This window comes from Neolamprologus brichardi, chromosome 12 (assembly GCF_056152115.1).
Source record: "Neolamprologus brichardi isolate AB-2024 chromosome 12, ASM5615211v1, whole genome shotgun sequence".
NCBI classification, from domain to species: domain Eukaryota; kingdom Metazoa; phylum Chordata; class Actinopteri; order Cichliformes; family Cichlidae; genus Neolamprologus; species Neolamprologus brichardi.
Genome location: NC_142115.1, coordinates 20,824,272 through 20,849,289, shown reverse-complemented (window position 1 = coordinate 20,849,289; position 25,018 = coordinate 20,824,272). Strand labels below are relative to the sequence as shown.

Below are 25,018 nucleotides of genomic sequence, written 5' to 3'. Positions count from 1 at the left end.
CCGAGGCAAAGTTTTAAAGAGACACACCTGATTACATGCAAGTAAGAAGAAATGTTTTAAAAAAGAAACAACCCGTTTGTTTCTTCATTTAAACTCTTTAATAAGCCGATCAGCTCCCGTTCGAACGCAGCAGAATGTCTCCTGCCAGTCATAGCTTCACACAGGAACAACCATAAAAGGAACAGCTTGACAAGCCGTGAGATTCTGGTTATAAATTGTGGCCTTAGAGTCGAATATGAGTAATAATCATCAGACATCAAATAACTCAATCCCCTCAGAAACCATCAGAGAGGAAATTTGAACTGCATGCCAATCTTGTTCCTCCATGTTGGCTGGACAGAGTTCAGTGCTTTTTTTCTTAGAGCCTATCCAGATACTGTGGAAAAAAAAAATTCTATCATAAATCTTTCCATCTTATTTTGAGAATCCACAGAGATTTATCGCTGAGTGGTTAGGAGAGGTAAGAGAGTTTAAGCGCTTAATGTGACAGATCGGTTATGTTTTGCAATTAATTTAAAATGAGCATCTCTTCTTTGGAGGTTTCCAGCACAATAGAAATGTCTCTTTCAAGCTTCAGTAGCCTCTACCCGCAGCTTACATCCAACTAAAGAATGACAATTATTTCAGTGTAACAGAATCGTTCTCATGCTTGAAACACTTTATAAAAAGTGACATTTTCTTTTTTTTTCCTGCAGGGGTTCGCACTGAGCAGGATCTTTATGCACGACTTATCGACTCCGTCACTAAACAGGTTGTTAAACTTTCCTAAAGTTTTCCCTTGAATAGGATTCCTCTTAGAGTTTTAAGAAACAGCAGTTAATTTACTTTTACATGAAACTCAGTCTGACCCTTTGCCCCTTGCTTCTTCCTCTCAGCCCATATCGTATGAGGGACAAAACAAGAATCCAGAAATGTGTCGAGTTCTGCTCACACACGAGGTTATGTGCAGGTGAGTGTCTCTCTCTCTCTCTCTCTCACACACACACACACACACACACACACACACACTAACACTAACCTGCACCTACAAATGTCAAGTACTTATATCAATTACACTCTTTCACTTTGTTTTGTCTCAGTCAGCTTTAAATGGGTTTTGTGGTGATGCTTGGGGCTGTACTTTTTAAAAAAATTACCCTGTTATTGAACTGTAAGTCTAGGTTGTCCATCATCGTCCTTGTTACAGTTGTAACCCACCGCTGCTGTCTGCTGTAAGGCAGCATGTCCCTGGGAAAGCTCCCGTTCCGTCTTGGAGCGCTCCACTCTCTCGGGCCTGTGGTTTTCGCAGTCAGAAATCAACTGACAGCAGCAAACACTTTAGGGGATCAATCTGCTTTTGGCTCATGGAAATAAAAATTATGTTTAGACATGCGTGAACTTTATCGGCACTGGATGACAAGTGCGGTGGTGCAGCCAGTGCCAAAGAGCAGCTTCGGAAGCAGAGCGAGTTTAAGAAGGCTGGTCGTGGCTTAGGTAGCTGTTTTTTTTGTGGATGTAGAAGAACTTTAAGAGTGTCTGGAAGTGGGCCTTGACCTATAGGATGTGAGGGCCACAGGAAGAAGGCTAGGGGGACTGGAATATCAGGAGGAGGGCTGAAGCAGAGTGAGCTTTGCCATTGTGTAGCCAGCAGATGCCCGAATGTGACTCACAGCTGGCTAATAACAGAGCCGAAGAGGCAGAGGGCAAGCGTCACAGCTGGGGAGTGAGGCCGTCTGACAGGGGGGCGGAGGGGGGGCAGGGCAGGGCCAAGCTGGGACACGAGAGGGGTAAGGCGAGGTGTAGGGGTGGCAGATGGTTAGGGGTGGGGGCACTTTTGTTATGCAGTGAAGGGGAGTTGGGGGCTTTGGGAGGGGTTGTTGAGGGGGACTGGTTGGCCAGCAGGCTCCTCGGACAAGACCGCTGACGAATGGTAGGATGTTATGGGACGGTGTGCGTGCGCAGTGAAGCTGCGTGGGGGTTGAGTTTGATTTCAAAATCAATGTGACAGATTGCCTAGCTGGCTTTTCACTTTTTCAATGGTCCCTCACTGTTTGTAGGGTGTGTTGTTGTACCTTTTCTTCCTCTTTTATTCTTTTGTCCATTCTTCCCCACCCCTCCCATGCTGCTTTTGTGTGTTCCTGGATCACGGCCCACTGTGGGGCAGAGCAGCCGGGGTCTATGGATGTGGATGGGTCAGAGAAAAATGGTGGCTCCTCCTGTTTAATTTGTTGTTGTTGGTGGGGTTTGTTTGTTTGTTTTTTCCCACAATGCTAACTTTTTCCACTTTCCTGTTTCTTTAACCGCCCACTCAGTCGCTGTTGTGAGAAGAAAAGTTGTGGCAATCGAAATGAGACGCCGTCCGATCCAGTCATCATTGACAGGTAAAGCATGTCCCACACAGTGTCCATCACCTCAAACCATCACCTATCTATACTATCTAAACTCTCACAACAGTCCCCTCTGCACCAACTGTAGAAGAAGCTTACATATGCTCTCTGTTCATTTAAGACATAATACCTAACTGTGCGTGTATGCATCACATGTCAATCTTGTTCTTCTTCTCCATGGGAAGTATGTTCATTGTTTCTCCGGGGCGATTTGCACCACATCACTGCAAACAGGCGGTAACATCCAGTGAAAAGCGCCCGTGTCTGTCTCCCATGTGTCTTTCTGTCTGCGGCGTTCTGTTTATTGGCTGATCTATCTTCAAGCTTGCTGGGATCTGTTTCACTTTGGTCACTCATTTGCACCTGAGACCTGACAAAAGCACAGATTTACTTTTATCAGAAGCATGTGGATCATTCACACCACCAGACAGGCTCACATATGTACTTAATGTTCACCCTGAGGGCCAGTTATCAGGCTTAAAGGGAGATGACCACCCCTGTAATCAGCGTGTGTGAGAGTCTTCACGTCTAAAGGGCTTTTGGAGGTCCCACACTGTCTGCCTGGCATTAACCAGCGTGATTGATACTCATAAGCAGACCGTATGTGAAATACCTACTGTGTGATGTCATGGGGCAACCTTCATCACCTCTCTCTCCCTCACTCCCTCCTTTGCCCTCTCCTTCCTTCTTTCCTTCCCTGCAATTGTCTGTCTAGAAAGCACTCACTTCACATATATCAAGGACCCTTTTCTTTCCTCTCCTCAGTTCAAGCCGGCTGGCTGTTGACAGTGTGTCTCAGAGGATCTCAGATGAAGATAGTTTTCATATAACGGAAAAATCGGGTTGTTGTTGTATGAATTTTCCCAGAATACCTTGGAGCAGCTGCTTTTCCCATTTACTCTAGAACATTATTCTCACAATCGCTCCCTCCGCACCCTTTTTATACTTCCTCCTAACATGGCTAAACTGCTTTGAAATTTGCTTTTTAAGTAGATTGGCGGTTTTCTGGTGAGGAAAAACAAAACAAAAACAGTCTATATTTCTTTGTGACTTTCTGTGTGTGTGTGTGTGCAGGCTGATGTGCAGCTCTGAGGATTGATTTAAATTAAATCATTGACCTACTGTACTCTCTAATCACACTGGCCATATCCTGTCCTGATGGGAGCTTCTCCCTCTCGACTAGCCTACAAAATCCCCTCCTCAGGGACCCACCTATTAGAAGCCAGTTAATTTCTGCTAAGCTGGTGGAATTCTGCTTTGCCCAATCAGAGGTGTCCTTACTTTTCTCCATATGCTCAATGTATGTATGCTCAACTAGGAGGAAGTTTATAACACATATGCATCGTTTGCATGCACGCAAACGAATGTATATTTTCATGCTTGTGGGGATGTTTATTTATGTATGTATATGGATCTATGTACGATTGTCTGTGTGTCTCTTTGACCCCTACACTGACCTTTTCCCCTAGTCCTTGCTTGGGTCTTAAATTATTCATGTGTGTGTGTCTGAAGCCTATGCGCATTTGTGTATGTGTGTGCACTTCTGTGTGTGTGTGTGGAGGAGACAGTCAGTTTCTGTGGCTCCAGTAATCAGCCTCCTGCTCCCAGCCCTAACACCTGTTCTCCAATTAACATGCAGCGTGCTGGGGCCCACTCCCTTCCACCACCACTGCTTTCTACCCTTTTCCTTCCTTCTTTTCTCCTTCTCCTCGCACCCTCAGTGCATTGCTCCCTTTCCACCTGCCCCAGTTTGTATCTGCGCTTCTGCACACCCCTCTCGCCCTTTTGCTCTCACATGCTTACTATTTTAACTCCCTATTGCTTAATTCCCGTGCTCCTCTTTTTTTTCTCCGTCACATTACCATCTCCTTCACCAACACCCCCCTCCACCCTCCCTTTAGCCTGTCTAATTTTGCCATAATTAGGCAGTGTCATTAGGACACCTACCCAAGCACAAGGGAGTTTGCAATTCCCCAAACGGCCCAAACCCCCTCTTTTCTAATCTCCTTTCCATATTGTTTCAGTTTTCTCTCCCCCTTCTCCTGCTGCTGCTGCTACTGCTGCAGCTCCCTCCACCTTCCCTTCTTTCTAATCCTGATCTGAGTGAAAGGGGAGAGAGAGGAGATCACAGCTGATCCACTGGGAGGGGTGAAAGGACAGAGGGTGGAGGGATGAAGAGGGCAAGGGCAGGAGTTGACAAAGAGATGACTCGAGTTGCTTTTGGGGGCGAATTATCTAACGCCCCAGTGCCTGCTGTGTCTGCTAGTTTTGCAGCTGCATAGGTGAACTGTTATACTCGCAGTCCTAATGTGACATCTCTGTTTGCAGGATGTCACTTATCCTTGACTGATGGCCTGACTTGTTTTCTGATTGGTTGGATGAGTGGATTGTTCAATAGAAGTTGGATCAATGCCTCTGGGCTCATTACTATAAATGTAATTCTTCAAGCTCATGCAATCAATGTATTTATTACATTACATTTCTTTTCTTTTCTTGTTTTAATAAACATGCGTAAATAAATCTTTTTTCAGAATCTGGTGGTTGATTATTTTGACAGGTCATTTTTAAGGTCATTTATTAAGCGAAAAAGACAATTATTGAGTGCTTTCAGGTCAAAATTCAAATACTGGTATTTCTTTTATTTTTATTTCTTTATTTTTGGATGATTGCTTTCACTGTTTGAAACTTAGCTCATTCTCAATCTCAACCCAGGCAGATCTGTTAATGGTGGTATTATTGCAAAACTGATCTCTGACCTCAGAGAAACTATATTGGTTCTGGGCCTCAGTATTTATGAGTGAACTGTGGGGTTTACAATGGAGACAAGCAGATGTCAGTATTAGTATTAGGCTGTGTGGGTTGAATGGGATTTGGTGGGGGGGGGGGGGGGGGGGGGGGTCAGCTCTGGGTGTGTGCTTTTATATTTGGCTAAGAAGCTGAGATCAATAGTTGGTCATATAGAGTGTGTGGAGGGATCCATTGTAAGGCAGGAGTCTTGTGAGGGGCACTGGGGTGATCAATGGTAAGCACTATCTCACTAATTGATCGTGTTTCCAAGAGGGCCCTTTTTTAACAAGCCCGTGCTCAGAGAAAAGACGAATAATCAATAGGAATTTTCCAATGTTGTCAATATGCCTGTTCCCTCCCCCACACTGAAAATGAGCTCACAAGGACTGTTACATACTTGTGCACACTTTCATCAGCAGCAGCTTAAACCCAGATTTTTTGTTTTTCAGAAGGATGCATTTAGAGTTTATTTTATTCTTTTATTTATTAAAACTATAGTATATGAGTCTCGAGAAATGACTTTATTTGAGCTTAGCTCCGAGAACGATCCATTATTCTTAATCTTAGGTTGTGGGTTGTATTGATCTGTTTGTAGTCTTGGTTCTAGTTGTGCGCATGTACCACAGGTTTGTTTTCATTGAGTGCGTGCAGGGTTTCCTTGCTGATCAATATACAGAAAATTGGTTTAGTTTCATCTCAATTACAAATTTCCTCAGGTCAATGTGCATTATTGCAGTTATTAGTGAGCAGTTCTTAATGCTGGTATAAATCTTATGTCACATTTTCCCCCGTGAAAACACGTCTCACTCTTGGATATCTCGCTTCTGCTGTGCTTGTGAGCTGTTAAACTCTGTCATTTTTATTGTTTTTTATGGCTCGACGCTGTCTGGAAAGTTTGACAATAAACTATTCAAATATCTGTTGCTGTATGTAAATACCTGCTCCCTGCCACTGTGGTGTATTAGACAGACAGTGTGACCATCTGTTTTGATGTTAGTCTTTCCACCTGCGTGTGCCTGCCTGTCATATTTTCTTTAAAAAACCCATGATGATGCAGACTACTTCCCTCTGTGCTTCCTGCAGGGCTTTGCTGCCTACCTGATTTCACAGCAGGTCACATAAAGTTACTCCTTGTCCTACTAATGATGGGGAATATTGGCCTCCTCATTCTTCAACCGAAAAGAAAATAGAAGCTACAAGTCTTTGGGAAAAGAACATTAAACTATCAGCCAAAGAATAAATGCAGCAACATTTTTTGGACTGTGTCAGAGGTCGAATTCCTTCCCTTTCCCAGATGCATACTCAAATTCTACCGCCAACTCGCCCTGTTAGGTCGTCATATACGCGCTTGAGAGTTTTATGTGTGAGACAACAATGTCATTTTAGGAGACTGTTTCTCATGCATCCAGTATTAGATTTGCCTTTTACTGTACTTAATTAAAACTCATAATTCACTCTGTGTACACTTGTATGCTGTCTTTACCTTTTTCCTCTCATATTATTTTAGGATGAGTTTTTTGAGGTTTGGTCCAAAGCTGGAAATGGTGCGCGTAGTGTCTGAACCCACACGCTTTGGAAAGCACAACTCAGTTTCACATTTTTATTGTGAAGTCACAGATCTTTTTGCCAAGAAATTATTGAAGTCCAGTCAAATAAATCAAACCGTGTTCATACGCGCCATCCTGAACCCGAGCAATCAGCGCTAAGATCATAATATCATAGCTACATGGCTTCAAAGTTGGATCTCTCAGTTACCTTTATTTGATCCTTTGACTGGAAAAGAGTTGAAGATGATGGTGGTGAAGTTGTTGCAAACTGAGACAAATACACCTTCACATACTCTGAGTGCAGCTGTAGCTGGCTGAGGCGTTTAAGCTGTCAGTTTCTATGACTGTAAGTGGCAGTTCAGTTACAGGTGAGCCTCAAAATCTAACATTTTCAATGTGTGCAGACTTGGCTTTAAAGCTGCTGTTGAATACACTAAAGAAACTGAACATGTCATAGAGAAGCATGTGTGCACTCTTAGTTACTGATACAGCAGCCATTATTATCTTTGCATAAATTACCTGTCTGTCACACATGCATGTTCAGAGACAAAGTCTGCCCCCCTCAGTCCGCTGTCACAGGACTCTCCCTGGTGAGCTGGTACTGTCCAGTCCCTCCAGACCCTCTGTCAGCAAGCCCCTCATGCAGGGGTCCAGGCAGCGTGGCGACAGAGCCCTGAGGCTCTAGTGCACAACGCCTCACACAGCAGAGCGGCACGCAGGCTGGACCACTGAGCAGCTGGCACAGGACTGTGGGGATGGCTCCTCCCTTGGGGCAATGCAAGCAGGAGAATGACACAAAGACAGACAGGGAGAGACGATGCAATGTCTAGAATATCAAATTCTCTGACAGGCATCGCATCAAACAGCAAGAGCCACACTCAGAGTTAAGACCGCTGAAAATGAGTTCAGGGACCTTTGGTAAGTCTCAAGCTCTCTACATTTTGGTGTCATGTGAGCTGGAAATACCCGGGACTCCAGCATGCACAGGAAGTGTATAATGAGTGGAAGGTTATGGGCCGAGTTTGTGTTTGGTCACCTTTGCTCTGATACGGCCAGCATTTGGCTGTTGTGGCTTGAACTCTGCCACAAGAAGTAGGCCTGGTTTGTTTTCTTTGAGAGCCTACACAGGGGGCAGTAGGAAACAGACAGCAACGGAGAGATGTTGTGACAGGAAATGGGATCGGACTACCAATGGATGAACTGTGTGTATGTGGGGGGGATTTATGAATGGGAATTTTGAGGAGGGGTGGGATGCTGGGGAAAACCCTCCCATTTGTCTAGCCACTAATAAGGTTCACCTTTGGTTGAGCAGTGAAGGGATTAAGCAGGGACACTCAAAGGATCACAAGTGGGCAAATTACAGTGATTTAGCAGCACTTCAGATCATGAGCAAGCGAACAAGCATTGCTGCACTGGACTTTCATAAGAATCTAGAATCTTTTGTGTGTGTTTGTGTGTGTGTTGGGGGGGTTGCTGGAGTCAAAGGCCAGTTAGCAGTGGTATTTTGTAACAGGGGCTGTTTTCTTTGGCTGGACACTGCTGCTGGGGGTGACTGGGTTTGGTTGTGGTTAAAGGCTTAAATTTCACTAATGACTTAACAATGCCCCCTGGTGCTAAGCCGGCCCCACGGCCCACATTGTTTTTTTGTTTGTCTATTTATCTGGGATCTGGAAAGACTCTTATTTTTCTTAGGAGTTAGATTTCTCTGAAATCCCTGATGTTCACTTTTCGAAAGCATTTCCAAACACTAATATTTACACTTCTGCAGGATTTTTAAAAAAATAAAATTTGATTAAGTATCACAGGCAAACGTTATACTTCCTGCGGTCCATGAAGGAAACAGACAGGCAAAGACGCTGCGTATAGACACAGTTCTTATACAATAGCTTTTCATTCGTAAGAACTTCAGTACATTTATCAAAGCTGCTTGAAAAAAATCAAGCATGGAGCATATGAGTGCAGGATTGCTGCAGAGAACCTTCCCACTGAAGGCAAGTCCATGGTGTGTTTCCATCTTACTAAGAAAATCTTTGGCTAATAACGGTCACACCATTCTCAAGCAAATTTAATGTGTAGAGCACAATGTAGATACTGCACATTATCTTTAATAATAATCTTTAATAATTTGTTAACTGTCACAATTTGCTGTTTTTGTGCTATTTCAGATGTTACATCATATCCGATAGTCATGGCTATACCCAGGTTATGTTCCCCTTGAGATTTAATTCGATTTAGTTAAGTTTTTTCTTCTGTTTTTTTTTTTTTTCTGACTCCATGATAGATTTTAGTTACAGATAAGAAAATAACCCACACTTTCTATTGACCGCATGCAATACACAAAGTCTTTAACTGTCTTGCAACAAACAGCGAGCAAAGAACCAAAATGGGCTTAAAAGTATAGAGAGCGAGCTAAAAGCCTGAAGTTTTTGAAGCGTTTTCATGAGAGAACTGTAGAGAACTGTAGAGGTGGCTTGTCTGATGTGGGGATGATTGCTGGATCGAACATAACATTAACAGATAAAAGTCTGACAGGAAATGTGAATTAAAAATGGCAAAAGCAGTTTAACAATTGTCGCTGCAATCTTTTGGATACATGCAGCAGGGTGTGGGATGGTCCTGATGAATCTGTCAGGGCTGAGGGCAGGGGGTGATGTGACTGCTGACAGGCTCCCAGCAGGCATGCTGAGAGCCCCAACAGTCTGCATGCCCTCCCTAAAGCCTCCACCCTCCTGGCCCCCCAACCACTCTGCTCCCCTTCTCCTCTCGCAGTCCACGGCTCCCACACATTTGTTGTGTATTAGCCATGGACAGTAAATTACAGCACCTTGAAACCTCTGAGTGATTCCATTCCCATCTCTTCGCACGTTCCTCCTCTCTCCCTTCAGCACCATTATCCAGCTCACCTTCTCTGCGTCTGTCTATCTTCCTCATTTTCTCTCCTTTTGATCTGTTTTCCTTCTCCTGTCTGTCATAGTCGTCCTGGCTTTTCGACTCCCTCAACCCTGTCAGATTTCTCTCCCCTGTCTGTCTTTCTCTCACTTCTGCTATACTTCTCATCCTCCTTTCTCCATTGTGTCACGCTACACAGCGTTCCCTCCCAAACACATCCCCTCCGTTCCCCCTTTACTTTCTTACAAGCAGGTCCCTGTTGTCTAGGCTTCACAGGTTTCTCAGCAGTTTCTCTCTCTCTCGTGCTGCTTCCTATCCCGCTCTCTCGCCCTCTTCTTCCCTCTCCCTCCTTACGCCCCCCCCTCCCTTCTCTCTCTTTCTGGAAACAGATGTTGTTTGTCAGATCTTATCATTACTGGCTAATTAAGAAGACATCTCTTCTCCTTCTGTTGTTGCTTCTCTTTCCTCTCCTCTCCCTCTCAGTGGCATCCATCCCAGCTTCATTGTTCTTTTGGGCCAAGCTTTATACAAGTTATTGGTAAATCTTATTAGCTGCTGAGTGATTGAAAGGGTATTGAAAAGGTAAGATTAGATTTTGGTGCGTCGTGGATGACCTTCTGGTATATTTGAAATCTATTCAGTTGAAGAAGGTGCTACGTGTCTCCATCTGACAGTTGTGAGAGTATATTTTGAATCCTCGTCCCTCAGGACACGCCAAGCATGCTGGGAGAGGTCAGGCCACTGATGGGACTTCTATTCCCTGTCCTGGTTGTGAATTCATGTTCTCTAGACTCTGAATATCTATCCATATCTATCTATTTGGCAAGCTGACCGCAGTCCCATGTGGATGGTCTGTATGCTATGCTTTTGGCTAAGCTCGAGAGACTAACACATTAATTCATTTTAAATTGTTGAAATGCACATTTAGCAGCTGGTGAGAGGTTATGCAGTAAAACCCTTTTTACACCCAAGAGAAACCTCTCAAGTGCCTCTTGAGTACCCTTCCCATCATTCCACTCTCCTCCTCGCAGCCTTCTTAAGCTCCCAGCTCCAGAATGCCACAGTCACTTTTTCAGTGGCAAGCCTAAAGGTTTTACAGCGCTACCCAGCTCTATAAATCAGCACCAGTGGTTAAAATGTTTGGCTTTGTCACAGTTCTCAAGTTTAGAGGCGGGGTAGGTCTGGGTTGGGGTTGCAGGGGTGAAGCCAGCCCGGGAGGCAACGGAGAGGAGGCCAAAAGGGACACAGCCAATCCACCAGTCAAATTTATAAAGAGCTGAGTTCACCCATGTTCTCGCTGTCTGCTTGAAGGTGTATCTGGTGAAAGTTAGCATGCTCCTTTTTGAAGCCCAGCTTCTTAGTCCTGCATAAAATCTGCAAGAAGCCTGAATAAAATCTGTGTTTAATAGCGGCAAAATAATTCTAGTGATGTGTAATTACCTGAGGTAGGGATAAGAACGGATAAATAAAACACACAGCATTAAGTTGCTGTGTGGTATATTCAAACTGTTTTATTTTACATGAGTAAGTTGGCCAATTGAGGATAATCTTCCCAGCTCACACAGGATAAATACTGCTGTCAAATGAGATCAGGGTCCTACAGTGACAATCCATTTAGTAGATAAAGCCTTCATCTGTATTTAACTTGTGGAAACAGATGAGGGTCAAGCTTTATTTTTTTTAAATGATGATGATGATGACTGCATATATGTTTAAAAAGCATCCCGGAAAAAAGAAAATGAAAGAGAAGCTCAAGCTGTAGGGAATTTGTGTGGCATTTGCTGGTGAAAGGGCAGTGAAGGTGATGCCACAGATATCCCTGTATGTTTTTAGGAGGAGGAGGGGAGCGGACTGGGGACGACTGGTGTGAAAGGTCCTGTGGTGGTATGCGACAGAGGGGGTATCAGTTCGTGGAGGGTTTTCTGTGCCCCATTAGCAATGTCAGAGGTCAGGTGCCCCGGGTGTTAACCCTGGTGACCAGTCTAGCTCCCAGTCTGCCAGGGGACCCTGGTCCAGGGGTATTTATTACTCTTCCCCACTGACACATACACATATACTATGCTCCAATTCCCCCCCTTCCCCAAATACAGCTCCCCTCATGGAGGAAAACAAAGCTCCCCCAGCCATTTCTCAGCCAAAATATATGTCCTAATTGGATGCATATCCATACAGTGATGCATGATGACCGATCTGTAGATTTTTGTCTTACAGTGAAAAATTGTTACGTCCTCCCTAATTTATCCAAACCTTCATTCCTAGCCATGAGCTGCAGCGTGTTTTGGCCCATTTCACGCGTGTTTTATTAAAAATCAGCTTGCATGCTTACATTTTTTAGGCATTTGTTTTTTAGGCATCACTTTTTCTAATGTGTATAATTCTGCATGATTGATTGTGCACACATGGCTGCTTTCAAGTCAGTATTTGTCTTTGTGTGTGCATGTGTACGTGTGTGTTGTTTTATGGCCTGTGTGTGTGTGTGAGACATACACATGCATGCGTGCATGTATCTTAGCCTGCTGTACGAGTTAGTGTTCTCAGTGTGTGAGTGTGGCAGAGGAAGGCCCTCAGCATGTCAGTATGTTTTAATGCTTCACATCTGGTTTCCTAATTTTCCCCCCCTCCTCCCCACCCGCCTTTCAGCTCCCCTCCACCACGATGTCAGGACACTGTTTTGTTTTTTCAGGGTGGCGGTGGGGAGGTGATGGAGGGGATGTCTGATGAGTGATGGCCCTGCATACAGGACGTCGACATTCTTCCTCTCTTCCTCCGCGTCCGCCTCTTCTTCATCTTTTTTGTATTTTGCAGCCTTTTTTAGTTTGATTATTAGGGATTACAGACTGGGTCAAAAATAACATTTATTAAGATGATGAAGAAGAGCGTCTCTTTTTCCGTCTCCACTTTTCGCCTCTCACCAAGCAGCAGGGAACCCACTTTTGCTGAGCAAAAATGATGACGGTCACCCCCTCCCCATAGTTTCCTTTAAGTTTTCTCCTCTCGTATATTTGGATTGAAGCATAAATTTGTCACTTTTGCTGCACTGACCCAAAATTAGAAAACTAAAGCCAACCCCAGGAAAGTGAGAGTCGGAGTGTTTTCTGTGCTCCTGGCTAATTTGAACTCTTCATTAAAGCCACGCTTGAATCAGATTGCTCGAAGAGCCACTGCAACCAGTAAAAGTTCATTTACAGCGAGCATAGTGGGTGATGTGTTTTACGACTATGTGAAAAGGCAGTTTATGTCAACAGTGATTAGTGCTGATGAATGCCTATGAAAATTTTTGTTAAGTCCTTTGGTGCTTAGGTGCTCACTGGATGATTAAGGCCATGTGTAAAGCAGGGCAATGCTTACATGTGTAACAGATGCCAAAATCGACTGAGGAATGTGAAACCAAGCATAGTAAAGAATGAAAACGTGTTTAAAAAAACTGTTACTCTTTTATTGTTTTTAGTGTCACGACTTGGAGTTTGGTCACTGATCTAGTTTTAGCAAAGCAAGTTGTCACTCCTGGGATGCCCACCTCATGCTGCGAGGCCTGTGTTTAGTCTTGGGAACTGACGCAGATGTAGACAAAGGGGACTGGAGGCCTTGACAGAGATTTAGAAGTGAAGACAGAAAAGAAAAAAACACACTCCCTGTGGCGCTCTAGTGTAAAATGATCCCAAAGTTTAAGACTTGGTTCTATGTTTTGTTTGTGTTTCCTGTTTTAAGCGTGTCTGTGGAGGGAAGATGCTGCAGAAGATAAAACTTGATTCTCATAGCTGACTGCAGCATGCTGTAGGGTGAAATTTGCCACTAATGTGGAACAGCAATCTTAATCTAAGAAGTTTTATTTTTAAAATACATTTTTACAAGATTACCAATAATGCTTTATCTTATAGTCTGCAGTTCTTCTTCAATTGTCAGTCGTTAAAACAAATATATATTGAGGCAGACAGTTTAAAAGTTGTTTCATACCTCCCATTAGTTTTATTTGCACTGTGTTACCCACTTAACAGTGTTTTAATAAAAACAGGATCTCTCTTTTCCACCTGCTTTATGGAGCAGTATAATCTGTGGATGTGTAACAAGGCAGCCATTAAATATAAACACGATAACTCTGGTGGAGTTCTTTGAAAATAGCCTTTCTCTGCAATTTCCCTGTGACATGAGGATCACCTCCAATTCTTAGCGTGTTCTCTTCGTCTCTTCTGTGTGCACGGGGAGGTGTGTGGGTGTATTACATTACCAAAACAAAAACAAACAACAGCAATATTAAACTTTTGCAACCACAATAGAGGAGGGGATAAAAACAGAGGGTCCTCGACTTCTTATTAATTATGCAAGATTAGTCTAATTATAATTCAGCAAATGAATGTGTGGCAGAAGGTGCGAGGCGACGGGGCTGGGAGATTTGCATGTTAAGTGGGCAGGGGGAAGCGGCTAATGCATGCTAATATATGCGTCAATGTCTCGCTTTAATTTCAGCATTTGCAGCTGTGTGCGTCCGAACTGGGGGGGTGAAAAGTTGACTCAATGGGTTTTTGGGAGGGGAGCATAGGGGTGTGTGTCAGTGTATTAGAGTGTGCATGTATGCATGCGAATGTGTGGTTGTGAGCGTGCATGTGTGAGGCATCCGGTGTCATACAAACAAGGAATGATGAGAAGAAGTCAACAAACAAGGTCAAGAACCCTCAGAAAGTCCACAAAGCCTGAGATCGGTGTAGACAGCCTTTGAATTAGGTTGTGATTTTGGTATCTGATGCATCACTACAGCAGAAATTTATCATGTCAGTCAGTCAAGTGAGTGATTACAACTGGATTGTGTGAGGAAACCAGTGTTATCAAACCACAAGCATACAATGGACCTGCTTACTGAACCAGAAATGTGATTCCTGTGATGTAATGGTTAATGCATAAGGCTTCTATATTCCTTTGCATTGGCCCGGACATAATAAATATGTGTTCTGTATCACCTTCAGTAGACGCAGTAAAATGAAACGGGACACTTTTGATTATTGTCCACTTGTAGAGTACAGAACCAGACTTTAAAACTCTGCCTCTGCAGGATTTTAACATACATGCACTGCTGCATGTATGTTAAAATCCTGCAGATGTGCCCTTTTACATGTTTCCACCCCACACTGAGCGTAGCTTTGAGTTCGGAGGCCTAAGATCTAAGTGATAAATTGCAATCGCCCTCTGCCAACAACAATATTGATTGTCCTCTGACGAAATAGCTCAAATCAAGAAATATTGGACACACTGTTGGAATGGAGTTAGAAGCCAGGTCCTGTTCGCAAGGGAGGAAGTTGGAGCGAGTGATGGAAGAATAGCGAGTAAAAGCTGACAGAATGAGGGAGAGATTAGTATTCGATGGGAGGATTCAGGGCCATGGGGCCAATATGAAGTTCCTCTCCAAACAACCGCTCTACATTAAGATGACTTATACTTGCGGAAAACACAGTGTGGGTGGGATTGGAGCTACCCATGAAGCCCCCCCCACCAAACTAAAAAACCCCCAAAAGAAATACGTTGCATCCTTGTGCAACATTTTTCTCTGCTTTGCTATTGTTTGTTTTATTGGAGTGCTAATGGGTGTGTTTCTCACAGACACGGCAGAGATGTGGCAGATGTGTTTACTGTGAAGTGAAGAAGCGTAATTACATCACAATCCTGCATCAGCGCAAAGCTAGTTCCTATTTTATTGTATTTTAACACACGTCCTCTCTTTAAGTCCTCCACCTCCTGAGCCCTGTCTGCACCTGTCCTCTTTATATACTTTCCTGCCTCTCACCTCGCCAAGTCTCTCTCCTGGCTCCGCGCTGGGTTTCAGTGATGGAATGTGTTCTTGTTGTTTCCTTTTCTTTCCCACCGCTGTCTTTGCCTCAGCATGGGGACTTTGGGATTGCGGCAGAGCTGCGTTGCCATGGCAGCGGGCTATGTTGCCGAACTGCGTACACCTGGGATTTGGAGTCTCTCTCCACAGTCTCCCTCTCTCCTATTTATTCCACCTTTCTCTCAGGTTTCCTTTGGTGCAGCAGAGGCGATCAGGACCTCTTTCTCTCTCTCTCTCTCTCACCTACTCTGTGTCTGCACAGTCTATCACGCCCAGAAGTAGACTCACATACGTAATGAGACACATATACTTGAAAACAAAATTCATGTCCATACCAGTGCCTGTGCCTCTATCGCTACCTTCCATCTTCCCACCTCCTCGTTTCACTTTCTCTGTAGTTGTCTGTACTTCATTTCCCTCTCCATTCCCATGTGGGGGTTCAAATACGGCATTGTGGGATACCACGGTCCCTTGAGTCTCCTGGCATACATCACTGTCTCCAGTGTACTTTGAAACACCGTGGCTGTTTCACTGGACTGTGCTTCAAAATCTCATTACTTGATTTAAAGTGTAATAACATTGACTTTATTATTAAACTAAACAGCTGGGATTGAAGACAGAACTGTAATCAGATGTGTACAGAGCAGAGACGCACACATCCGCACAACCTTACACACACAAGACCTGTCTCGGAAAAATAATTAGTGTCTTCTTAGACTGCCAATTTGTCACAGGGTAGCAAATAATCACAAACGTGATCAAGATTCTTTTGTGTGATGCTTTTTTTGTTGCTAATGTACAAACATGTGTCCTTGTATTTACCTTTGCAGGTTTTTCTTGAAGTTTTTCCTGAAATGTAACCAGAATTGTCTGAAGACAGCAGGAAACCCAAGGGATATGAGGAGATTTCAGGTACAAATACACGGAGGGAAACCAGCAAGTGTGTGAGTGTGTGCTTGCATGGAAGTGGAGAACGTGGCACTAAAAAACAAAAGGTTTTGGATTAATGAGAATGTCCCCTCCTGTCTTCTAATTTAGATAGAGGATTTTGTTTTTGAATTTTCTTGTCACACTTTTACCTTAAACTCCTCCTTTGGAGAGGTTGTGCAGAGAAAAACACGAAGGTGGGAGTTAAAGGTGAAAGTTAAAAATCAATAAGAAGACAGCAAGACAGAAAGACAAGCGAAAGGAGTTGGATATGTGGAGGGGGGCTTGGTCGTGGGGGTGCTGGAGTGCAGGAAATAGGTTGAGGTGTTTCAGGAAGTTGTCAAGAATTGAGTGATTGGCTCCAGATGGAGGAGGTCATGCTCCGTGACCCAGGAAGTGGTCACTTGGGACGCTCCCGCCTCACTTCCTCTGCCGTCTTTCAGCAGCAGCGGCCTCTGTCTGGCATTCTCCTCCTCCCAGCAAACCCCCTGTCCCTTCCCTGTCTTCGTCCTCCTGTCTTGCACCATTTTTGCTTTATCCCCTGCGAGGTGACACACGCTGAGAAGTTATGAGCACGCAGGCACTCGGAGACTGTCATCTTCGGGTTAAAAGGTGATCGGAGCTGGACAGGAGTCTGACGCTAGATCGATAATTTACAGTTATTTCCCTATAGCTGCCCCTCTTTTTCCACCACCTATGGACCATATGCCTTTTCTCCTTTTTTCCTTCCTCGTGTTCCCTCACCTGTAAAATTACTGCCATGTGTTTATTTCAAAGGGAGTAAAAAGATTGATCTTTTCTGACATATCTAAAAAAATAAACAAAAAAAAATATAAAAACATTATGGTTTATTCAAATTCTTTTCTCAGTACAGTCCTAGTACAGTCAAAAAATGTTCGTGTACATGCGGAAACTCAGTTTTGCGCTCAGGATTAGCATTGTATCAACACTCATAATTTTTCCAAAGAGAAAAGTATCTTCTCATTAATTATTTGTATGTCATCCTCGTGATGTGGGAAGGGACACACACATGCTGAGACCAGAAAATCAAATTAGGGTCACAATATATCATCCACTACCTTAACTGCTGGCTAAAATGGGAGATTTGGTCCATATGTTTGCTGTCATTGAAGGATCACGAGGAGACAACGATGAGCCTGCTGCATGCTCTATGAATCAAAAAGTTAGTGCAGGAGAGGCCATATGGAGACCTGATGGAGGAGTGGAGGCTTGCGGGAACAGTGTCATCCCCAGAATGCAGACATATTATGGAGATCCCGGGGATGTCACATTACCTATTAAGAAATATGACTATCACCTGTACACTAAAACAAATCGTTGCTCAGGGATTTTACTGTCGTAACCTGAGATTGTGACTCGCAGCATGCTGTCTAAGTGGGTCATAGATGCTCATGTATCTTCCTCATGGCTCTTTTCCTCTCTTTCAGGTGGTCCTGTGCAGCACTGTGAGTGTAGACGGTCACGTCCTAGCCGTGTCTGACAACATGTTTGTCCACAACAACTCAAAACATGGCAGAAGAGCTCGAAGACTGGAGCCAGGCGAGTCTGTCGAGAATACGATGGAATATGGTAAGACAATTACGCCATCGCGTCACACTTCATTTACCGTACCTTTTTTTTTCTGTGTTACATGTCTGCTGCATCACTCACAAGAAGCATAAGACACACTCATCCACAGAACATAAGGGAACAGCAGGTACTCGAGTTGCATAACGTCCGATCATAATCACCGCGGTATATCAAACATAACTGCTGAGGTCATTAACTGAACTAATTAAAGCATTTATTCCATACTTGTCAGTGTGTCCTAAACTATTCAACTCAAGATAATGCTGTCATCTCTAATAAACAATGTGCTATGTGGGTGACCAAGGCTTAGGTGATGAAGTGAAATTACTCCTCCCAGAGCTGGTGGTTTGATATCTTACTGCTCCATATGCGAGACTATCAAAACCCAGTCTGTTTCACAGGGCAGGCAAGCACCTTGTGTTGCAGCTACGGTGCTGTTAGTCTCTAAACAGTGAAGGAGAAACACACTTCAAAATGCTTTGTAGAACCACAAAGTGAAAATGCGTATATAAGTGGAGACTATCTTATTGTAAGCCTGAGAACAAAGTTTACAGTTGGAGATCCGAACATCACATTGACATCTCAACTAAGAACTACTTATTTATCTGAACAGTGGTTGAAGGTAACCAAGAACATTTACTCCAGTTCTGTGCATAAATACATTTCATAACACATTTATTTTTTAATAGAGATTTGTTTTTAACTCTTTCATTGAATGTCCATTGATTGAGCTCCTGTGTCTGTTGACCTACACTGTATATCTTTCCAATGTGCTCTTCAAGTTCATTGTGGATAAAAATCACATCGTAAATAAAATTAAGTTGAAATATTCAGGCACTAATGCTTTTAGCTTTTGTAACTTTATCTTAGAACTTGTTTTGCACAATCCTGAACTACAGAGCATCTTTAAAACAGTCTTCATCAGATCCCCACTTCCGTTGCACATCTTCTTTTCTCAACTGCTGAACATCCTGTATTGAAACCGTTGAAGTGAATCTTGCTTTGCTCTTCTGTTTAGCTACCCCATGTATCAAAGCCATCAGTCCGAGTGAGGGCTGGACCACCGGAGGTGCAATGGTCATAGTCATTGGGGAGAACTTTTTTGACGGGCTACAAGTGGTGTTTGGAAGCATGCTCGTGTGGAGCGAGGTAAGAGCATCTTCATAACATCACACTAATGATGGTAGATATTTAAAAATGAAAACTTTATCACATTATTTTAGTTACTTAGGTGCAGCCTACACAAAATTAGACTGTGCACTGTAGAAGTAGTCTGAACATTTACAAGACATGGTGATGAGGATATTTCTTTAAATGCCAGTGGCAGCTGTCACAGCATGACAAATGTCACCAGGGTGTCACAGAGTTAAACTAATGATAGTAGTCCACTTTTTGATAGGTTGAAATTTGCCACTTGTGTGTCTTTTCCTGGCCAAATAATGCCAGTTTCAGTTTGAAAACTGAACTAAAAAATAGTCCAGCTACACTTGACTTGAGCTCCAGACCATGATTAAAAGTCACGTGCATGGCTCGTGACCAGGACTTCTGGCCTCGTATGTAGTTTCAAACAAGCTTATGCAGGTTGTTTCCAACCTTGAACTGATTTTTTTTTACACACCATGGTCTGGGTCTAAAGCTCTGGAGCCTTTAGTTGGGTTTTTTGGCTGTTACCATGCTGTTGATTTTTGAAAATCCAGATATCACAAGCAAGTGAGTAGTCATTCCCTAAAGCATACCCTGAAACTAGCAATAGTGACCACAGATGCACAAGGAACCTTATTATTGACCTCATGCATGAAGGAAGAATTAAAGTTGCTTCCTAGGCCTCTGTTCAGCTGGATCGTTCTCCTGAACATCCCCCGCTGGTCATTACAAAGAAGAAGGATTCGAGTTCTTTGGCACTGACATAATATGTCTGCGTCAATCTTTATATATAGTCTTTTTTTACAAGGAGCAGAAATAAATAACCAATGTTTAGCTGGAGTCCTCACGTTGAATTTCTTATCATTTTGTGACACAGTTTCTGTGTTTGTTCCCCAGCTGATCACACCACACGCTATCCGTGTCCAGACACCTCCGAGACACATTCCCGGGGTTGTGGAAGTCACACTGTCTTATAAATCTAAGCAATTCTGCAAAGGAGCACCCGGGCGCTTTATCTACACAGGTATGTAGACACATCATTGTGCTCTATTTGTCCATGTTATCCACAAGAACTTTAAACTGAGACTGATTTTAACTTACTTTGTCCTTCCTTTTTTAGCTCTTAATGAACCAACCATAGATTATGGCTTTCAGCGTCTTCAGAAGGTTATTCCTCGACACCCTGGTGACCCAGAGAAACTAGCTAAGGTGAGAGAAAGTTACATATATGACCTTACTATATTACGATTATCTTTCAAACCACAGTGCACATGTCATAAAGAGGTTATTGTATTCAATTTGTTTTTTGTTCTTTTGTTTTTTGCAGGAGATCCTCCTGAAAAGAGCAGCAGATCTTGTGGAAGCTTTGTATGGAAATCCACACAGTAATCAGGTTTGGTGGAAATTTTTTTTACATACTGTATTGAAGCACAGAATAATGTACACATGTGACTGTGATTTTGTATTTTTTACATATTAACATTAGCATTGATTTATAGACTGCATTTCTAATGTAAATGACTGATGGTTTCCAACATTTCATTATAATGACTGCATCTTCCAAAGAGGTGTGGCACTCAGAAGGCTAAAAGATTAAAAAACATTGCAAAAAAGTACAATTTTAGATTGTGGATGTCAAGTGGCTGTTCAGCTGCTGATTCTCAGTTTGCACATGAAATGAAAACTCATGAAGGCACCAGTATGAGTCAGAAAACTGTCAGCTGCACTGTTGGTACACCGTATGTAACTTGTAGCTAATGGGCTAATTGGGTGTAGCAGAGACATCCACAGTTTTAGACATTAATTAGATATTAGATATTGTGTTTACTGCCAAGCTAAAGATATATTAATTAAAGGCAATAATATGTTGGCCAAACTGCATTATATGTCTGTGAGCCTGACCCATTGCTCTCTATTTTATTTGCCCTCCTGTAGGACATGCTACTGAAACGAGCAGCTGACATTGCCGAGGCGCTCTACAGTGTTCCCCGTCCTCACAGTCAGCTGCAGGCACTGCCCAGTTCACCAGCCCACGGCAGCGTCATGGGCCTGGGCTCCTATCCCTCTCAGTTGGGTGTGAGCATCGGAGAGCCAGGACAGAGCAGCCAGGGTGAGCAAACTGAGCCTTAAGTCATCCTTCATGTTTGATTTTGTAGCTAATAAAGCTCAAATGTAATCCAAGTTTTCCACGGTCCCCCCAGGTTACATTCGCAACTCAAGCAGTTTGTCTCCAAGGGGTTACCCGTCAGCCTCAACTCCCCAGCAGTCAACCTATGGCACTAGTGGAGGGATGACTGGAGGCTATGGGACAGTTCCCATGACTAGTCTAGGTGTTCCTGGATCTCCTGGTTTTAACAGTGCCTCCCCCACTGGCTCTCCCTACAGTAAGATCTTAAAAAACTTTCTAAATATCTTCAAGTGTGCATTAATGAACTTAACAAAGCAGATGTGTTATGACTTTCAGGCTTAAAGTTGACTGTTGCTCTCTGTTCCACAGTAATGCCCTCTAGCCCCACTATACCAGGAAGCTCCAGCTCCTCATCTTCTCTCTTGCCTTTCTCCTCCTTCCCGTCTGCTGCTAAACAGAAGAGTGCTTTTGCTCCCGTCCTCAGGCCCCAAGGCTCTCCCTCCCCTGCCTGCCCCGCCTCAGGGGGGAACAGCTTCAGAGGTAGTCATCCAACTCACTATCTGACCCCCCTGTCTGAACTTATGAATGCAGTCTAACCCCTTGTACTAACTCGAAAGCTTTGACTGAACAAGACAGAAAACAGTTGCTGGATGTAGAATAATGCAAGAGCTGATTGAGTCGAATCATAGATTTTGTATATTTTTTTCTCTCCAGCAATGACGGGCCTGGTTGTTCCCCCGATGTAGCAAAGCACCCCCAATCTACCCCAGACCACTGCTTCACTTAGCCCCTCTTTTGGCACTACGAGGGCAGGGAGAATGGAAAATTGATCACTAGCGACCATGTACTGTATATCTTCCCTCCCCAACCCCGTATGCTCGCCTTTTCTTAGTCCCTTTTTCATCCGTCTGGATGAACAGCACGGGGTATGAAAATGTCCAAAGACCAGCTATCCACTGCAGACACGGAGGAGAATAATCCACCCACAACCACAGAGACCATCCTTAGCAAGCAGCACTAGACTGGACCACATTCGGTTGTGTACGTGCGTGTGTAATGAAGCCTCGGAAAAGAAACAGATGAAGACTGCTTCGAATTTCGCCTCAAGCTTCAAAAGCATCTGTGTTGACTTCTGACCAACCATCACATGCAGTATTCACCTTTTTCCTCAACACCTGCGCAAAACCACGGCCAGAGTTTTACAGGACGCACAACGAGAGCACTGAACACTGATGGACGACAGACAACTCAGATAAAAAGTTGCAGCTCTAAAAAGCAGGGTGCTATTCTGTCTGCGTATGGACACGTTAAACGGCATGTGTGTAAACCGTCTGTGAGTTAGTGAGAGGTTTTTTTGTAGTAGACTTTTTGAAGACAATTTACATTCCAGAAAAACAAACCCTTTATTTTTTGTTCTGATCGTTACGGTTTTTCAAGGGAGAGCTCTTTGTCTCAAGGGTTATTACTAAAGGAATTCATATATTGATTTATTTAAAAACAAGCAATTTAACTTATTATTGTTAGTTTAGGTAATAATATAAACGTGTTTTTATACAGTGATACTTTTTCCAGCTGTTACTGACATGAATTTATCTCAGCAGTTACTAATGAATTTGATGAATGATCAGCAGAGAAGATGAATTTGTTTTTTCTTTTTAAGTAAACATCCCCAGTTTGCAGGATCTTGCATAATGATATATATGTTGCAGAAGGTGATTCTCCTTGTGTAAAGGAAATGTTAGTTAGCCTTATCCCTTTTTAATTTCACTTTAAATGCATGCTCTCTTACACCGATGCCCTGGTACTTTTTCACTCCATGTTACAAATTTAAATATATACGACTGTGACTTTTACATTTTACACATCCATGTTAAATGTCTCAGCCCTGTACAGGTCTCTAGTCACTATGCAGTACGGTAAATAAAAGCACAAATGCTCAAAAAGAAAGAAAAGAAGCGGGCGTATTAGATGTTCACTGACCCTCATCATTCTGTTTTTACTTGTACTTCCTTACTTACATTTTTTTCAGTATGACACAAACTGCATTCTCAGGACTCGAAAAACGAAGAACACAAAGAACAGATGACTCTTGCAAAATTGTTTTTAGAGTTTGGTTAATTTTATTTATTTAAAAATTATTAGCAATTTATTATTATGTTTTTGAAGCCATCTTTCTTTGAAATGATACAAAAAATAGTTGCAAATGTGATTTGTATATCTCAAGGTGTAATTATATTTTGTGCTCCAAATAAAATGGATACTGAAAAAAAAAAACACGTGTGATGTTCATACAAGCTGCTTTGTTTCTTGCCCTGCGTTAAATGGTAAACTGTCTTGGCATTCATTTTCACACACACTGGATTATCAGACAGTTTACTGGACATTAAGATTTTACCACAGAGCTCCACAACTCAAGGTTGTGCTGAATCTATTTTTGACTGCGCCCGTCACCTGTGTGCTCGTGCAGCTTGTTACACTGTTTTGTATACATAGCTGATGAGCCGCAGCATCTTAATTGTGATGCGAGCGTTAAAGACTGAGTAGAGCATGTCAAGATAAACAACACCCCCCTCTCTCCATCTCTCTTCTCTCCAATAAGCCTGCTTTTCTCTGAGGACCAAGCCTCTGGGGGCCCAAGTGAGAACCACATGAGTCTCCCTCCAACGAGGCCTCCTCCTCCTCCTCTCTGTCTCTTTCTCTCTCTTAAAACATACATACAAGCGTTTGCTTCACTGTCTTGTTTTTCAGCCTCTGCGTGGTACCGCTGTATTTCTACTTTCCTTCTCCCCTTTCTTTTGCTCCCTCAAATGGCCCTTCTCTGTTAATGTAATTAGCACTGGTAAAGAAGGGCAGTTAATTACCCACTCTATTTTGATCGGGTAATTAATGTTATGCCAGGAAACAGCAACTGTTTCATTAACATAGCCCTCAAAGCAGTGAGGGGGTAGGGTAGCACCCGGCGCATGCATGTCTGCATGTGCCGTGTGTGTTTGTACTGAGCACATATGGTCGAACTGCGTTTCAAAAACTGTGTTCGGTGACAGTGAGCGACACGCCGACTTCAAACATCTGACACTGACCTCAGCAGCGAGTCGATGTTTCTGCAAGTCACCGTGCAGTCTTTGTCACCATCAAGTAGCACTTGCACCTGCCTCTTCCTCATCATCGCTCCCTGTTGCTGTCTCTCCTTTGATATGCTGTTAATTTGACAAGTTAAAGTCAGCTTTGTTGCCAGCACCTCAGCATTCATCTTGCTGAGTGCTCCTTCTGTCCAGTGGTGCAGGAGCCATATGCTGCTCTTCCACGAGACTGTTATGTTGTTGCTGCTGCTGATGTGAGTGCGGCAGCACCATTTACAGTTTCCTGATCACAATTTGGATAAAGACGGGATGAGATGCCACCTGCCACCAAGTCATTCCACATTACACTCAGAGCACAGCTTCAAATGAGCATAACTGCTAGAGGGCAACTGCGTCATCTTTTATTATAGATACTGCTGTTTTAGTTAAAGTACTGTCACCCTCACAAAAGAGTGAGCACAAAATGCACCCTTGCCTTCTTCCCTCTCAAGGGATGTGTTTGTGTTTATATAGCCAATTAGCCCTCTGGCCACAGCGTGGCCATGCATTAGGGCTGACATTAGCCCCAGGTCTATGTGTGCATGTGTGTAAAATATACACCCCTTTCTCATATAAGGCATAATTTCATGGGTGTGCGTGCCTTATTAGGCAGGCTGAGGCAGCGCTTGACAGGGGTGGCCCACTGTTTTGTCAAATAGATGGGTAGATTGGCTTCCACACACCCAGTCAGTGTCCTTTGCCTTTGG

The 25,018-nt window shown here is 43.4% G+C and overlaps 1 protein-coding gene across 4 annotated transcripts in view; it reads left to right on the top strand.

Annotated features, from left to right (window-relative positions):
- Positions 1–23,454, top strand: part of ebf2 (EBF transcription factor 2) — a 28,315-nt gene extending 4,861 nt beyond the window's left edge. For 2 of the 4 annotated variants that reach the window (XM_035905209.2, XM_006784301.3), the window contains exons 4-16: positions 696–751; positions 876–949; positions 2,292–2,360; positions 16,235–16,316; positions 17,780–17,921; positions 18,940–19,070; positions 19,962–20,088; positions 20,185–20,273; positions 20,392–20,457; positions 21,000–21,174; positions 21,266–21,448; positions 21,562–21,732; positions 21,907–23,454. In XM_035905209.2, the coding sequence (XP_035761102.1) occupies positions 696–751; positions 876–949; positions 2,292–2,360; positions 16,235–16,316; positions 17,780–17,921; positions 18,940–19,070; positions 19,962–20,088; positions 20,185–20,273; positions 20,392–20,457; positions 21,000–21,174; positions 21,266–21,448; positions 21,562–21,732; positions 21,907–21,938 (1,397 nt within the window). In that variant the 3' untranslated portion in view covers positions 21,939–23,454. Of the gene's footprint in view, positions 1–695; positions 752–875; positions 950–2,291; positions 2,361–16,234; positions 16,317–17,779; positions 17,922–18,939; positions 19,071–19,961; positions 20,089–20,184; positions 20,274–20,391; positions 20,458–20,999; positions 21,175–21,265; positions 21,449–21,561 lie in introns of all 4 variants that reach the window. The other 2 variants (XM_035905208.2, XM_035905207.2) reach the window with 1 other exon arrangement.
- The last annotated feature ends 1,564 nt before the right edge of the window (positions 23,455–25,018 follow it).